This window comes from Entelurus aequoreus, linkage group LG24 (assembly GCF_033978785.1).
Source record: "Entelurus aequoreus isolate RoL-2023_Sb linkage group LG24, RoL_Eaeq_v1.1, whole genome shotgun sequence".
Classification (NCBI taxonomy): domain Eukaryota; kingdom Metazoa; phylum Chordata; class Actinopteri; order Syngnathiformes; family Syngnathidae; genus Entelurus; species Entelurus aequoreus.
The window spans coordinates 26,010,853-26,028,027 of NC_084754.1; the positions used below are offsets into that span (position 1 = coordinate 26,010,853).

General features: G+C 40.3%; 2 protein-coding genes across 3 annotated transcripts in view; one reads left to right on the plus strand and one right to left on the minus strand.

Annotated features, from left to right (window-relative positions):
• cpne2 (copine II) overlaps positions 1–17,175 on the plus strand; it is a 79,481-nt gene that overhangs the window by 52,508 nt on the left and 9,798 nt on the right. For both annotated transcript variants that reach the window (XM_062035821.1, XM_062035822.1), the window contains exons 11-15: positions 5,208–5,341; positions 7,409–7,463; positions 7,856–7,907; positions 11,885–12,018; positions 16,384–16,620. In XM_062035821.1, coding sequence (XP_061891805.1) covers positions 5,208–5,341; positions 7,409–7,463; positions 7,856–7,907; positions 11,885–12,018; positions 16,384–16,620 — 612 coding nt within the window. The remainder of the gene's footprint in view (positions 1–5,207; positions 5,342–7,408; positions 7,464–7,855; positions 7,908–11,884; positions 12,019–16,383; positions 16,621–17,175) is intronic.
• Positions 1–17,175, minus strand: part of psme3ip1 (proteasome activator subunit 3 interacting protein 1) — a 111,382-nt gene that overhangs the window by 22,347 nt on the left and 71,860 nt on the right. The gene's annotated exons all lie outside the window — the stretch shown is intronic.

The following is a 17,175-nucleotide window of genomic DNA, read 5'->3' on the forward strand; positions in this document are numbered from 1 at the left end:
CGGCCGGGCACAGCCCGAAGAGGCAACGTGAGTTCCCCCTCCAATGGGCTCACCACCCATAGCAGGGGTCATAGAGGTCGGGTGCGATGTGAGCTGGGCGGAAGCCGAAGGCAGGGCACTTGGCGGTCCAATCCTCGGCTACAGAAGCTAGCTCTTGGGACGTGGAACGTCACCTCGCTGGGGGGAATTATTATCACTAGACATAGTCGGACTCACTTCGACGCACAGCAAGGGCTCTGGAACCAGTTCTCTCGAGAGGGGCTGGACTCTCTTCTACTCTGGCGTTGCCGGCAGTGAGAGGCGACGGGCTGGGGTGGCAATTCTTGTTGCCCCCTGGCTCAGAGCCTGCATGTTGGAGTTCAACCCGGTGGACGAGAGGGTAGCTTCCCTCCGCCTTCGGGTGGGGGGACGGGTCCTGACTGTGGTTTGCGCTTACGCGCCAAACCGCAGCTCAGAGTACCCACCCTTTTTAGATTCACTCGAGGGAGTACTTGAGAGTGCTCCCCCGGGTGATTCCCTCGTTCTACTGGGGGACTTCAATGCTCATGTTGGCAGCGACAGTGAAACCTGGAGAGGCGTGATTGGGAAGAATGGCTGCCCGGATCTGAACCCGAGCGGTGTTTTGTTATTGGACTTTTGTGCCCGTCACAGATTGTCCATAACAAACACCATGTTCAAACATAAGGGTGTCCATATGTGCACTTGGCACCAGGACACCCTAGGCCGCAGTTCCATGATCGACTTTGTAGTTGTGTCGTCGGATTTGCGGCTTCATGTTTTGGACACTCGGGTGAAGAGAGGGGCGGAGCTTTCTACCGATCACCACCTGGTGGTGAGTTGGCTGCGATGGTGGGGGAGGATGCCGGACAGACCTGGCAGGCCCAAACGCATTGTGAGGGTTTGCTGGGAACGTCTGGCAGAGTCTCCTGTCAGAGAGAGTTTCAATTCCCACCTCCGGAAGAACTTTGAACATGTCACGAGGGAGGTGCTGGACATTGAGTCCGAATGGACCATGTTCCGCACCTCTATTGTCGAGGCGGCTGATTGGAGCTGTGGCCGCAAGGTAGTTGGTGCCTGTCGTGGCGGTAATCCTAGAACCCGTTGGTGGACACCGGCGGTGAGGGATGCCGTCAAGCTGAAGAAGGAGTCCTATCGGGTTCTTTTGGCTCATAGGACTCCTGAGGCAGCGGACAGGTACCGACAGGCCAAGCGGTGTGCGGCTTCGGCGGTCGCGGAGGCAAAAACTCGGACATGGGAGGAGTTCGGGGAAGCCATGGAAAACGACTTCCGGACGGCTTCGAAGCGATTCTGGACCACCATCCGCCGCCTCAGGAAGGGGAAGCAGTGCACTATCAACACCGTGTATGGTGAGGATGGTGTTCTGCTGACCTCGACTGCGGATGTTGTGGATCGGTGGAGGGAATACTTCGAAGACCTCCTCAATCCCACCAACACGTCTTCCTATGAGGAAGTAGTGCCTGGGGAATCTGTGGTGGGCTCTCCTATTTCTGGGGCTGAGGTTGCTGAGGTAGTTAAAAAGCTCCTCGGTGGCAAGGCCCCGGGGGTGGATGAGATCCGCCCAGAGTTCCTTAAGGCTCTGGATGCTGTGGGGCTGTCTTGGTTGACAAGACTCTGCAGCATCGCGTGGACATCGGGGGCGGTACCTCTGGATTGGCAGACCGGGGTGGTGGTTCCTCTCTTTAAGAAGGGGAACCAGAGGGTGTGTTCTAACTATCGTGGGATCACACTCCTCAGCCTTCCCGGTAAGGTCTATTCAGGTGTGCTGGAGAGGAGGCTACGCCGGATAGTCGAACCTCGGATTCAAGAGGAACAGTGTGGTTTTCGTCCTGGTCGTGGAACTGTGGACCAGCTCTATACTCTCGGCAGGGTCCTTGAGGGTGCATGGGAGTTTGCCCAACCAGTCTACATGTGTTTTGTGGACTTGGAGAAGGCATTCGACCGTGTCCCTCGGGAAGTCCTGTGGGGAGTGCTCAGAGAGTATGGGGTATCGGACTGTCTGATTGTGGCGGTCCGCTCCCTGTATGATCAGTGCCAGAGTTTGGTCCGCATTGCCGGCAGTAAGTCGGACACGTTTCCAGTGAGAGTTGGACTCCGCCAAGGCTGCCCTTTGTCACCGATTCTGTTCATAACTTTTATGGACAGAATTTCTAGGCGCAGTCAAGGCGTTGAGGGGATCTGGTTTGGTGGCTGCAGGATTAGGTCTCTGCTTTTTGCAGATAATGTGGTCCTGATGGCTTCATCTGGCCAGGATCTTCAGCTCTCGCTGGATCGGTTCGCAGCTGAGTGTGAAGCGACTGGGATGAGAATCAGCACCTCCAAGTCCGAATCCATGGTTCTCGCCCGGAAAAGGGTGGAGTGCCATCTCCGGGTTGCGGAGGAGACCCTGCCCCAAGTGGAGGAGTTCAAGTACCTCGGAGTCTTGTTCACGAGTGAGGGAAGAGTGGATCGTGAGATCGACAGGCGGATCGGTGCGGCGTCTTCAGTAATGCGGACGCTGTATCGATCCGTTGTGGTGAAGAAGGAGCTGAGCTGGAAGGCAAAGCTCTCAATTTACCGGTCGATCTGCGTTCCCATCCTCACCTATGGTCATGAGCTTTGGGTAATGCCCGATAGGACAAGATCACGGGTACAAGCGGCCGAAATGAGTTTCCTCTGCCGGGTGGCGGGGCTCTCCCTTAGAGATAGGGTGAGAAGCTCTGCCATCCGGGGGGAGCTCAAAGTAAAGCCGCTGCTCCTCCACATCCCTAGGGAGGTGTTTAGGGCACGTCCGACCGGTAGGAGGCCACGGGGAAGACCCAGGACACGTTGGGAAGACTATGTCTCCCGGCTGGCCTGGGAACGCCTCGGGATCCCCCGGGAGGAGCTGGACGAAGTGGCTGGGGAGAGGGAAGTCTGGGCTTCCCTGCTTAAGCTGCTGCCCCCGCGACCCGACCTCAGATAAGCGGAAGAAGATGGATGGATGGATGGATGGATGGCACTTGTATTATCGTTAGGAAGTGTTTTTGATCTGGACAGCTTTAGAGCATGAATAGCTGGGTTGCATATGACGTCACATCCGTTTTTCTTCTTTGCGGCTTAATTCACACGATTGTCACGAAGCTTAACTGTAGCATTAAAACAAATGAAAGTGAGTGCAGAGGTTGAGTAGAAAATATCGTATTGCTGTTGTGTTCTTGGATGTTCAAATCATTCAAATAGAGAGATAGGAAAAAGCGTTCAGAGGGTCCCTAAAGAAGTGGTTCATAAAGGTAATAAAGTCAGGGAGAAAACAAAAGTACGTCGAAGGAAATGGCTCTTAAAAATATAATTGTCATCATCTTGTGGAATACAATCGGACCGCTTGTGTCTGCAGCGATCACTTTGTAAAATGTTCCAACATTTGGTTTGTTGAGAAGCTTTCTCTAATGCAATCGAGTTTATTCTCTACTATATTAGCAGTGTTTGATAGCAGAACTAAATGTAAGGAAAGGACAAGAGATTGCATTATTTTGTGTTCTTTTGTGGTTGCTATGCCTAAATATAACTACAAAGACCTGGTTGTGCAAATAAACTAACATCATGGTAAGTCCTAGTAATAAAAATTGTGATTGTTGATCCAACCCAACTTATTTTCATTGTCCATTTTCATAACAGAAAGTAAAAGTGTAGTTGTTGTTGTGCAGGAAAGTGCTTTATTCGACACGGATGACCACATTATAACGTCTTTGTTGCTATTTGTTATAAAAAAAATATCCCTAATTGTAGTAACAAACTAGATGAATAAATATCTCGTAGGCTCAGCAGCATATACTGAATCTTGATATTGCTAGCAAACATTGCGGAACAACAGGGATATTCATAGCTAAATAATGATACAAAATATGAACTTCAAACCATAAAAACAACTGCAGACATTAATTGTAGATGAGACTAGTATTTGTAGCAGGAAATCAACTGCAAACAAACGTATGGTTGTTCTCGTTAGCATCACGATCACAGCAGCACGGTACTCGTTATGTCAATCAAATACTTTACTTAGCGATGCACGAATAAATCCAACATCGTCTTCCACTGATTAATGTTTAATTTGTGGATCCCTCAGATGTAAATATATGATGTGCCTCCAAATGTTTCTTCTCCAAATAACTTCTGAGTATCAAATGAAGTGAGGTCGTAGCAAGCAGTAACATGTTGGTAATGATGAATAGTTTAAATCTTTCAAAAGTATTTTTTTTAACAGTGTATAAATCCCATTTTAAATGTTTGTTTCATGATCGCTTATATATGTGCCTCTAAACCAGGGGTGTCAAACGTATGGCCCTCGGGCTGGAGCAGGCCCGCAAACAGGTTTTTATTTTAGTATAAAAATGAACCTGAAATTTTTGAATGAAAGAAACTGCCGTTCTAAATGTGTCCACTAGATGTCGCAATAGCAATTCTTTGTATCTTTGTAGATGATGCTACATATGTAAAAAAAATAAACCACATGTTAGTGCACCAGTCGAGGAAAATGATCAAACTACATAAATAACATACTGTAATTTGATTTTGATATATTTTTGGTATCTTGATAGATTGAAAATTAACACCAATGAGTTGATTGATGAACATTATCACATCATTTATTCAGAAAGTATAAATAACAACAAATACAAGTAGAATACTATTAACTGCATCTTGTAAGTGTAAAAAAAACAACAACATTATGATTTGTACATTTTCAGAATGTGCTTGTTCTATTTTTAAACAAAGAAAACAACCTGAAGTTGTCTTTATTTTTAAGTTGTCGTGCCGTGATTTTACCAGTCCGGCCAACTTGGGAGAAGATTTTTCTCCGTATGGCCCCCGATCTAAAATGAGTTTGACACCCCTGCTCTAAACCTTTCAAAATATGCACAAATCTGCACTGATGCAGGTAAATAAACAGTAGCCTATTGGGACGCTAGACCATCGCCTGAAACCCCGAAGTGCCTCTAGGTCACGGGATTGCAACACAGCAATATATTGGAGAATGACCTGTGTGCCTTGCTATGGTTTTCAAAGACTAGGATACATTATTGTCATCTACAACCCTATATTTTTTTGGCTGTGCCATAATCTTTTTGATTTGTTGAGGGATTAAATAAACTAAAAAAAAAACATTCTTAACAATAACAGTCACCGTGACTCAAAGAATGTTCACAATTTGTACGTCTGTGTTTCCATAGGTTGGAATAGACTTCACAGCCTCCAATGGAAATCCTCGAGAGCCTTCTTCCCTCCATTACATCAACCCATTGGGCAGCAACGAGTACCTTGCTGCTATTTTAGCCGTGGGACAAATCATACAAGACTACGACACGTGAGTTTCAATTCACACAGTCTAAAATCACATACCTAGATACACACTGCACGTTCCTGGTTGCAGCTTAAAGACATGGAAACAAATAATTATCAAAAGTTTCTAAAAACACCAGCATTTCTGATAAGTCTGATGAGTCTGTCTTATCTGTGAGCTTCACTTTCTTCCTTAATATTAAACTTGATCAGTAATCCCCATTGATGATACTAATATTCTAATGTAGGAGTCGACACCTTTTCTATCAAAACAGCCATTTTGCCCCCACTTCCACCAAAGAAAAACAATCTGGAGCCGCAAGACACTACACAGGTTATACATTTTTTGAAGTGTTAATCGTTACTTGATTTTACAGGCAAAGGAATACATTTATTATTTTTTTATTATAATATATGTGCAGATTCAAACTGTTTAATCTTGTGATTTGTCTTTTTTGGGATGTATTCATGGTTGGCTCATACACTCCCCCTCCCTTTTCCTTACCTTCCTCGCACTCATCCAATCAGGACACATTCACGGTCTCACAGACAGTTGGAAAATATGAAACTCTTTGCAAAAATGTCTCTACTTCAGTGTAAGAATTATCCACAGAAGGGAGCCACACCAAGGAGGCTGAATAACCGCATGCCATGGTCAAATTCAAAATCCAATCCTAAACATATAAGCGAGATAGTTTTTAAATCTCTATTGTTGTTGTTTTGCCATGAAACACACATCTCTGTTCTCCCGGGTTAAAAAAAAATGTACATGGGGAAGTGTTAGGGTTGTGCGATATACACCATGTGCGATATAAATTATATACATTTGGTCGACGATAGAGCTTGTAATATGAATGCGTGTCGATAAAATTATCGCTGTGTCCTGTAAATTTGACAGCGAAACGCGAACAAACGCATCCTCAACGCAATGTAGCCTCCTCGCTAGCGGCTAATGTCTCTCCACAGTGTGAAGCTGCTTCTAAATCACTAAATCACTATGTTACCTACAAGTATTATTATGACTAATATGATCATAGGATAAGGAATAACTAAACAAGCTACATGACACAGGATACAAATAAGCAAAGCAATCTAGAGCTCTTGAATGTAAACAATGGATTACAGATATCAACAGTAATGATACCAAGTTTAGTATCACATATTGCTCAACACTACAGTGATTAGATTGATATTTTTTACAATCACAAAATCATTTTTTGTAATTGTTTACAAACTCAAGAAATATGAGCCGATATTAGTGTTTGATTTTGTTTAATTATTTTTGCGCTATGGCCTTATTATTCATTTTTTAGGTAAAAAAGAAACATGGTTAAGGAAATAATTTGAATATTTTAATTGATATTGTTACATCACTATACTGAGTTTTAGTCAGAATACGGTGATCAAAAATGTAATCATGCAACGGTCTGGAACATTTTAAGTATGAACATTGATATGACCAATACTACCCCTGTAACTACTTGGTATTGGATCGATAACCAAATTTGTAGTATTGCCCAAAACTAATACAAAGTATTACAAACAACAGCTTAATAAGTCCCTATTACATTTTAACAGCAGCCAAATCAGGATCCGTTTTAACTTCATTTGTGCTAAATAATATATTGTGATATTTATTGTTATCGCAAAGAGCTGCAAAATGTATTTCAATATCGATTTTTTTGGCTGTATTGCCCATTCCTGGTAAGTCTTAACAAGAAACCTCACACACACTGTTGGTGGTTATTAAAACGCACAGGGCTGGAAAAAAATACATATGCAAACAAAACCAGTCTGATTCTAAAATATTTACATTTTAATATTACAATAGCCCTGGTTCCTACATTTTAGGGAATAAAATATACCTAGACTGTACAAAATGACGCATGCAGTAAGAGACTATTTGTCAAAATTGCTTCAGTTTCCTTCCAGCACACTGCTTGTCTTAGCATAAATATGCATGCGCATGATTATGTTTCTTTGAGAAGCAGGTAACAAGATTTCCACTGTTGTCTAAATGCAGCGTGTTGAATTGGAACGTGAAAAAAGGTTTAACTACTATTGCAATCTGTTGCCATGGTTTCCCCCTCAGTGACAAAATGTTTCCTGCTCTGGGATTTGGAGCCCAACTTCCACCAGACTGGAAGGTAGATGTGTGTTTGTCGGTCATTGATGTACATACAGTATATATGTGTGTGTGTGTGTGTTTTCAACATGTGCTGTATCATTATAGTACAACAACATTGTGCTGTATGTACTACACAAACACACACGGATAAAAGCAGGCATTATACTTGCATATTCGCATCATTCTGCAATTGTTAACCCATCTGTGTTGCCATGGCGCTGTACTGATGAAAAGGACAAAAGAGAGAGCGAAGCATGCACTCAAACATGCACACACACACACACACACACACACTAACACACACATACATACACACAAAGGGTAGGAGGGATATTGTGCGAGAAATGGACTCAGTAATATTTAGAGTGCAATGCAGTATAAGTCTTAGTTTGTCATTCTTGTCGTTTTTAGGTTTCACATGAATTTGCCATCAACTTTAACCCCACAAACCCCTTCTGCTCAGGTATTTATTGATACATTTGAAACAGGCTTCATGATGACCTATGTGACATTGTTGTTGTACAGATTTAAATGGTGCGTACAACTAAACAACAAAAATAATTGCAAATACAAAAATGTGTTTTTAACTATAACTGTCACACTCAAAATGACAGTTGTATAAACATAACTCCAAAAACAAACATGAAATATGTTTAATAATGCCTGTATTAATGTATCTCTGTGAGTTTTACTAGAACCAGGTGCTTTTGTAAGGTTTGCAAACACAAAAAATAGTTTTTTACTCAATATGACATGAATCTTCTTAGAATACTGAGTTAATGCAAAAAAAGCAAAACAAATGTATTCAAATATAACTCCTAAAACAACCATGCAAAATGTCTAATAATACCTGAAATAATGTATCTTTGTGAGTTTTACTAGAAACATGAGCTTTTGTAAGGTTTGCAAACACAAAAATTATTTTTTTTACTCAATATGACAGTATAACTGTCATACTATATATGACAGTTATTTAAACATAACTCCAAAACCAAACATGCAATATGTCTAATAATGCCTGTATTAATGTATATCTGTGAGTTTTACTAGAATCAGGTGCTTTTGTAAGGTTTGCAAACACAAAAATTAGTTTTTACTCAATATGACAGTAATGTTCTTAGAATCCTGAGATAATGCGAAAAAAGCAATTCAAATGTATTTGAACATAACTCCTAAACCAAGTTTAGAAAATGTCTAATAATGCCTGTATTAATGTATCTTTGTGAGTTTTACTAGAAACATGATCTTTTGTAAGGTTTTTTGTAAGGTTTACTCAATATGACAGTATAACTGTCATACTAAATATGAAAGTTATATACGCATAACTCCAAAACCAAACATGCAATATGTCTAATAATGTTTTGAAAAAATTATGTATTAAATATTGCAAGTTATCGAACAGCATCAACAAAGGTTTTATTTGGTATGTTTTGTTTAACAAAGGAAAAACAACTTGAGTACCAACTGCTGTAACATTTAATGAAGTCATGCAAAATGTATTTCAGTGGTACAGTGCATATTAAGGATATAGTCGTCCCTCGTTTATTGCTCTTAATTGTTTCCGGAAATGGCTGTGATAAAAGAATCTCTGTGGAGTAGGAATTATTCATCATAAATATATAAAAAAATATGTTTACACATTTTTACTACGGAAGCATTAAGAGAGTCCTCGAGACATGAAATAACAGCCTTTAGTCACCTATACACTCTTTTATTCCCATATAGTAATGCTGAGCCAATCAGTGGCTATGATACTGAACAGCGCTCTCTGATTGGTTTGGTCTCCTTTAGTGGACCAATACTACTGTAATATTAATCATTTTTATGCTTGAAATGCTTAATTTAGGACCCCAAAAAAATTGTACAATGCACTTTAGAAAACATTTTAAATCAGGGATGTGGTGAAGCCGCAATATTTGAAGAGCAATGTGGCGAGGGATGACTATTACTAAACATGGACAGTATTAGGGCTGGGCGATATGGACGAAAAAGTACATTTCGATATTTGATATATATCTCAATATATTTTTCGGTTAAAATATGCACATGAAGATATTCATTTTTGAGCGATATTCAGTGAAATTGAAGTGAATGACAACTGTACTGTAAACAGTCAGTGGCACTTGTATTAACCCAGTTAGTCAAGAGGGGTATTAACAGCACATAAAATAAACTATTTAAGTAGCACAGAATTACATAACATAAATAAAATAGAAAACAATTATTTTTACATAAAATAAATAACGTAGCTGTGCAAATAATACAAAATGTATCAAACTCAGATAAAAAAATACATTTGCAGGCAGGCACTTTGTGACTTCCCTTCCTGGTTCGATGACCCGCCCTATTTTGCCTCGGATTGGCCTGTCCCTAACCAATCGTGACTTATCATAGTAAACAACCAACCAATCATGGATGTTCTTATACGTGCAAGCACATCTTGGAAGGAAGAAGGGGAGGAGTTTAGTAGCCCATGGAGGGGGAGCGGGGGAGAACAAGGAACACAACAAATAAGCGGCGTTTGGGAATTTTAACGTGAAATAAATTATATCGATATTACGATATTTTCTTAATTCATAACTTGTTTGAAAATATATCGATATATCTTACAAACTCGATATATCGCCCAGCCCTAGACTGTATTACGAAATAAGTAATGTGTGTAACAATGCATTATTACGTAATGTAATACACATTCACCTCATTATTACATAATGCCACATTTAAAAAATGTTTTAATGCATTTTGTAATAACCTGTTACGTATTTCAAAAGCTATTTCAAAATGGGTGTGCTGTACTTCTTTAATACAATGTAACAATTTGGTGCATTATAAACCATCGAATGTGATGCCTTAATTATAAAAACTATCAAAGCAGCACAAAACATCTGGGTCATGGCACGATTCTAGCAATGGTCATCCCACGCAGTCAACTCATTGTCCTGCACAGCTGACAGGCGGTCTACATCGCCACACAGCTATCACTTGCAGAATAGAGCTCCCAGGCCTGGGCCTCCTGGCTCTCAGTAACAAACCTCAGCAATCTTGAAAGTGCTCAGCTCAACGCTAGCAGAGCCATTACTGGCTACCCCCAGTCCACTCCCGAAGACTTTGTCCTGAAAAAGGCCCTCCTCACTCCACGGGAGCCCCCTTACAAAACCATGTCGCTTCTAAAGGCGGACGACTGACTACTGACAAGCTGAATCACGCAGACTCTAACTGTCTGACGGCGAAAAACTGGCACGGCTCAACTCTTCTGAACATAGAAGACCTCAACTTGCTCCTCAGCAGTTAGTTGGTGAGACACATCCCCTTTCCCCCTGAGAACGTCAAACCCCGGCACCTATCTTCCTGACGCCCGCAGATAAATCGATGCCGCAAACAGTCCAGTTGGAGAAAGTCCAGCATACCATCAATGAGGTGGGTGAAAGCGACTTGCAGATCTCCAGTTGGCGTCCCCACCAATGGAGGAGCCATGATGATGATACTCAGGGGACAAGAAGTCCTTCATGGATGGCACGGGTGTCTGTAGCAGTTTCTTCTCGGCAGAAAAAGCGACACCTGAAGCCGTCTTAACCTGGTTTATGAGTACAGAAAATCGGATCTTACACCCATCGCCTGAGATTTAGAAACGCTTGTCGAAGCCGTTGATAACCCAAACCAGCAAGATGCAACTACCAAATCTGAAATCGCCCCAACAAAGGGACTGCAGATTGTCTGAGACTCTGCACACTGCGTACACCCCCACTCCCAAGCCCTGTTCACATGCAAACGCAACATCACCGAAGGAAGTATCCTAAGGATGGAGGACCTCACCCATATCGTCCGATTCCGCAGCAGCCATTATCCAACCCTCTGCAGAAGGACGCACCTCACAGGGAAGTCAGACTCTGATGTCTGCCCACTCTGTGGGGGAGAGTTTGAATCTTCAGAGCGTCTTTGGCTCAAATGTCCCGCCTTCGATACCTCCCACCATCATTGCGCCATCGTAACATCCTTCAACCAATACCAAGCAACAGTGCATCTGAGGTCCATTCTCAGGCGCCTGCAGTGATGCAACAACATCAACAATAACAGCACAGCTCTTAAGGCGTAGGGAAATTAGGTTTACACTATCTGCTGTCATCCGTTAGAAGAACACTATTTATTTTGTCAACTGCTTGAAGCGTCCAGATCAACAGCTTGTAGTTCTTTCCTCATAACCACCATTTCTCAGGCATGCAAATGCATAAAGTAGCCTCAATTTATTTTTTGTTATATCTTCAATTTAGGATAAAAGTCCTTGCTTCAGTGACATCTTGATCGTTTTGAAATTGTTGAAGTACTGTAGTATATTAAAAGCAAAAATATATATACCGTATATTGTGCATTGTATAGAGACTGTAACAATGTAAATTCCTTTAATTCCCTATGTTATTGTTTTTTTTCTTTCTTTTATAGGTGTAGAAGGCATTGCACAAGCTTACTCTGCTTGTCTACCCCACATTCGTTTTTACGGGCCAACAAACTTTGCTCCAATTATTAACCACGTAGCCCGTTTTGCTGCCCAGGCCCTTCAACAAGAGAAAGCAGCGGTAGGTGCCAACATCTTGCTTTTTCACATGTTAATTGTCTGCTCAACACCCTATTGAAAATGCAACAATGTCGACTATTTGCAAAGAATGTTGTAATTCTTGCATAGTACGCAAAGACCCCGATTTTCTTAATATTCTGTTTTCGACTGAAATTTTTGCTCCAATTTTTGTATTTGTATTGTACGTACAAACTAGCCTGTTTGTTGCGTAACATTTTGTGGAACCGAATGCCCAAACAGAAGGTGAGATACACTATTGCAGGGTTCTCAAACTTGTTTTCACCAAGTACCACCTCAGAAAACACTTGGCTCTCCAAGTACTACAAACATTATTTATAAAAACTTTTGAAATATATACAACTATTTCATTGTTATTACTTTAAGCAAAAGGAAACCAGTTAGTTTAGAAAATATCTCAGTGAAACACGGAAGATCCAACCAAAACATCTGGTCTTACGCGAGCATTAGCAAAAGCTAGAAATTAACCTAACTTTTTTTTCCAAAGGACAGTGCTGAGAAGTAGAAGCTGATGTTATTAATTTAATAAATACAATTAAACATGATCGCTTGTGGAGTAGACTCGACGAAGCAGTCCGAGGAGATAAGCATAAATAAAGCAGAATGAGTCTAAGGCCAGCCAAAGATGTTAGGATAAATACTAAACGACTAACATGTACCTATGAACATATGAAGAAGCTGCTGATGGTGTATTTGATGGAAAAGCAACTGCAATGAGATACCGTAGTGGTCCACTCTCCAAGGTAAATGCTAAATATTATTATTGCATTACTTCATACAATTACTGTAGTGTTTTTAGTACATTCTATTGTATTATTTTTTTATACTATATTTCTTATCTACTCTGCAAAAAAAATTGTTATAACATAAATTAAAATGACTAGATTTTAGGAAAAAAAATACAAAAAATATTGAAATTAACAAGCTGCATGGACAGAAAATGTTACCTAATATAAGATATGCTAAATTAAGATTTTTATTTTTGGAAATTAGCTATATTTCTAAGCTAAAAACAAGTATTTTATTCTGAAAACAAACATTTATCAACTTGCAATTCTTTAAACAAGATTTGCTATGTGAGAAAAACCACAATATTGAAATAGTTATTTTCCATTTTAACATTTTTTTAAAAATAATTAAAAAAAACAATTATTAATGCTAAAATTACGATGAGTCAATGACTAAAAAAAGTAAATAGCTTTAAAACATTACGGACTTTTTCAAAAATAAAATTTTACATCTTGGCAAGTGGCAAATAATTTGCAGTATACATTTTTGTTTTTCTTTTTAAAAGCCATGCTGCTTTTTTTTGTTGGATCTCAGCATAAAATTAACTGATTTCATTTTTTTGTCCTGTCCAGCCACTCAGGCAAATCACATTGTTGTTGTAGATGCCCATGTTTGTTGTACAGATTTACTATACAAACGAGAAGTGTGGGATATTTCTCTTGTTGCCTTATTTGTATTTGGCTTTATTAAATGAAATTATATTCATGTTTGGTAGGACCGGAGCAGGAGGGGATAGAAAGAGGAAAACAAAGGACAGAGGGGGAAATTGCGGGGACAAGAGGACGATAAGACAGAGAGACAACAATACACACACACATATACAGTATACATATATATATATATATATATATATATATATATATATATATATATATATATGTATATGTATATATATATATTTTTATATATGTGTATATATATATAAAAATATATATATATACATATACATATATATATATATATATACATATATATATATATATATATATATATATATATATATATATATATACACATACATATACATACACACATGCATACATACACATATACACATACATACACCCATACATTCATTCACATATACATACACACACATACATATAACAATAATGATTACATACATACACACAAACACACATATATAAACAAACAATCCATACACAGGCCGGCGGGGCAGCGATCCACTGTCCACCGAAAACCAGCTGATCACTCCAACTGTCAACAGTATATGTAATCTTAACAATGCAGATGTAGTGGAGAATTCTTAGAATCCTTCTGTGCTTGTTCTACATAATTGTACCCTGTCGCCCTAAAATACACTGAGTGTAGTATTGTTTTTTCTAAGGAAAGAACTGTAGGCCTTTTCGTTTTGTTTTTTTTATCAGGTTTTGGTGGAACATGAGAATCAGGGTTGGAAAATGTGATTTTGGTGTATGTCTGCGTGTATAGTTGGGTGTAGTGAAGCCTCAATGTTCCTTAGATAATGAGTGAACCTACTGAGTGACTGTGTGACCAGTGATAGCATCGCCAAACTGGTGTGTGTGTGTTCGTGTGATGAAGATTCTTTAATCAGAGCTGCTCTTCGCAGATTAAAGAGAAACCTTTGAGCTGAGTCGGAGTCATGTCCTCCATATCTTTTAAGTAAATGATCATGAATATCATATTCATATTAACTCTTCATTAGGGTTAAATGATGTTGACGAAACATGGGTGCACAAATGTTAATTTGTTGAATGTTGTCCTATTTACACAGCCTCAAATATCACATATATATTTTAAGTGTTTCTTAAAGGCCTACTGAAATGATTTTTTTTTATTTAAATGGGGACAGCAGACCCATTCTATGTGTCATACTTGATCATTTCGCGATATTGCCATATTTTTGCTGAACGGATTTACTATAGAACAACGACGATAAAATTCGCAACTTTTTGTCGCTGATAAAAACAGCCTTGCCTATTTGTTTCTGGACAAGTAGCGTGACGTCACAGGAGGAAGGATTCCTCACAATTCCCTGTTGTTTACAACGGAGCGAGAGAGATTCGGACCGAGAAAGCGACGATTACCCCATTAATTTGAGCGAGGATGAAAGATTCGTGGATGAGGAACGTTAGAGTGAAGGACTAGAGAGGCAGTGCAGGGTGTATCTTTTTTCGCTCTGACCGTAACTTAGGTACAAGGTCTCATTGGATTCCACACACTCTGCTTTTTCTATTGTGAATCACGGATTTGTATTTTAAACCACCTCGGATACTATATCCTCTTGAAAATGAGAGTCGAGAACGCGAAATGGACATTCACAGTGACTTTTATCTCCACGACAATACATCGTTGACGCACTTTAGCTACGGAGCTAACGTGATAGCATCGGGCTCAAATGCAGATAGAAACAAAATTTTAAAAAACCTTGACTGGAAGGATAGACAGAAGATGCTATTAAACCATGAACATGTAAATACACGGTTAATAATTTCCAGCTTGGCGAAGCTTAACAATTGAAGCTAACTAACTTAGCTACGGAGCTAACGTGATAGCATCAGGCTCAAATGCAGATAGAAACAACATTTAAAAAAAACCCTGACTGGAAGGATAGACAGAAGATCAACAATACTATTAAACCATGAACATGTAAATACACGGTTAATAATTTCCAGCTTGGCGAAGCTTAACAATTGAAGCTAACTACGGGGCGGCGGCGGCGGGCGTTGTAGCTTTCGACGACACCCCGGCCGCCGTCAGAGTCGGCAAGAAACATATATTTCCCCAAAGTTACGTACGTGACATGCACATAGCGACACGCACGTACGGGCAAGCGATCAAATGTTTGGAAGCCAAAGCTGTACTCACGTTAGTGCGTCTGCTATCCAACTCAAACACAACACAACCTCCTGATTGTGTTGCTGTAGTCCGCTGCTAATAGACCGATCGCACCTACAACTTTCTTATTTGCAATCTCCATTGTCCATTAAACAAATTGCAAAAGATTCACCAACACAGATGTCCAGAATACTGTGGAATTGTTCGATGAAAACAGAGCAGTTTGTATGGTGACACATTGGGTACGAATACTTCCGTTGCCGTCGTGACGTCACGCGCATACGTCATCATACATAGATGTTTCCAACCGGAAGTTTAGCGGGAAATTTAAAATTGCACTTTATAAGCTAACCCGGCTGTATTGGCATGTGTTGCAATGTTAAGATTTCATCATTGATATATAAACTATCAGACTGCGTGGTCGGTAGTAGTGGGTTTCAGTAGGCCTTTAAAGTTCCAGGACCTTCTCTATATTAGAACACTGTAACTGGTAGTGTTTCTTTGATAATAACAAAGACATTCATGCCCATGATTGGTATAAATGTATGTATGTATTTTGCGTGATCCTAGAACACATGGTTTTAAGAAAAGTAGTTTTTTAAGGCTGTACAACGTTCACAACCGTTGAAGTGAAGCCACAAAAGCAGTACCGAAAGTACCAGAAAGAGAATAATTCCACAGAAACTACCCAATAATATGACAAATACCCCATTCTGCATCCCTCTTCCTCCCTTTGCAGCAGTACTTCACTCTCCTCATAATAACAGACGGCGTCATCAGCGACATGGATGAGACGCGTCATTCCGTTGTCCAGGCCTCCAAGTTGCCAATGTCCATCATCATCATCGGCGTGGGCAACGCAGACTTTGCCGCCATGGAGTTTTTAGATGGCGATGCTAGCGTTTTGAGGTCCAACACGGGCGAGGAGGCTCTTCGAGACATCGTGCAGTTCGTTCCCTTCCGAGATTTCCGTAATGTAAGTGTTGTCTTCAACTCTGATGTCCACGACTGTTGTGTGCACCATTTTTAGAGCAAGGATCAGTGAATAAAGGGAGTTTGTACCCTGCATGACAAACTCTTCGAACGCGCTGGTTATGGCATGGTGCCTTTCTCATTTGGTCCAATATGGTACCAATTCCCGGTATCTGAATACAATGACATAATTCCTTAAGAATTCACGTCGGCTCCTGTGTGCACACTGTATAAGTTAGTGGTTATGGTGTTAGTTTATTCCGAACTTGCATACAAGTGATACTTAATTACAGTTTCTCATTACAGCTTGTCTGAAAGGGAGTCTGAGGAAGCATAGCTTATTTAATCCTACCCCTTTTCTTTTCATAGCAATTACTAACACATTTGTTACTACACATTCTTAAACACAACAATAGATAAATTAGTAAATAAAGAATTGACGTATTTTCCGGACTGTAAGCCGTTACTTTTTTCCCAAGCTTTGCACCCTGCGGCTTATACAAAGGTGCGGCTAATCTATGGATTTTTCTTGATCGATTAGCATAGCACAGTGTCCTGT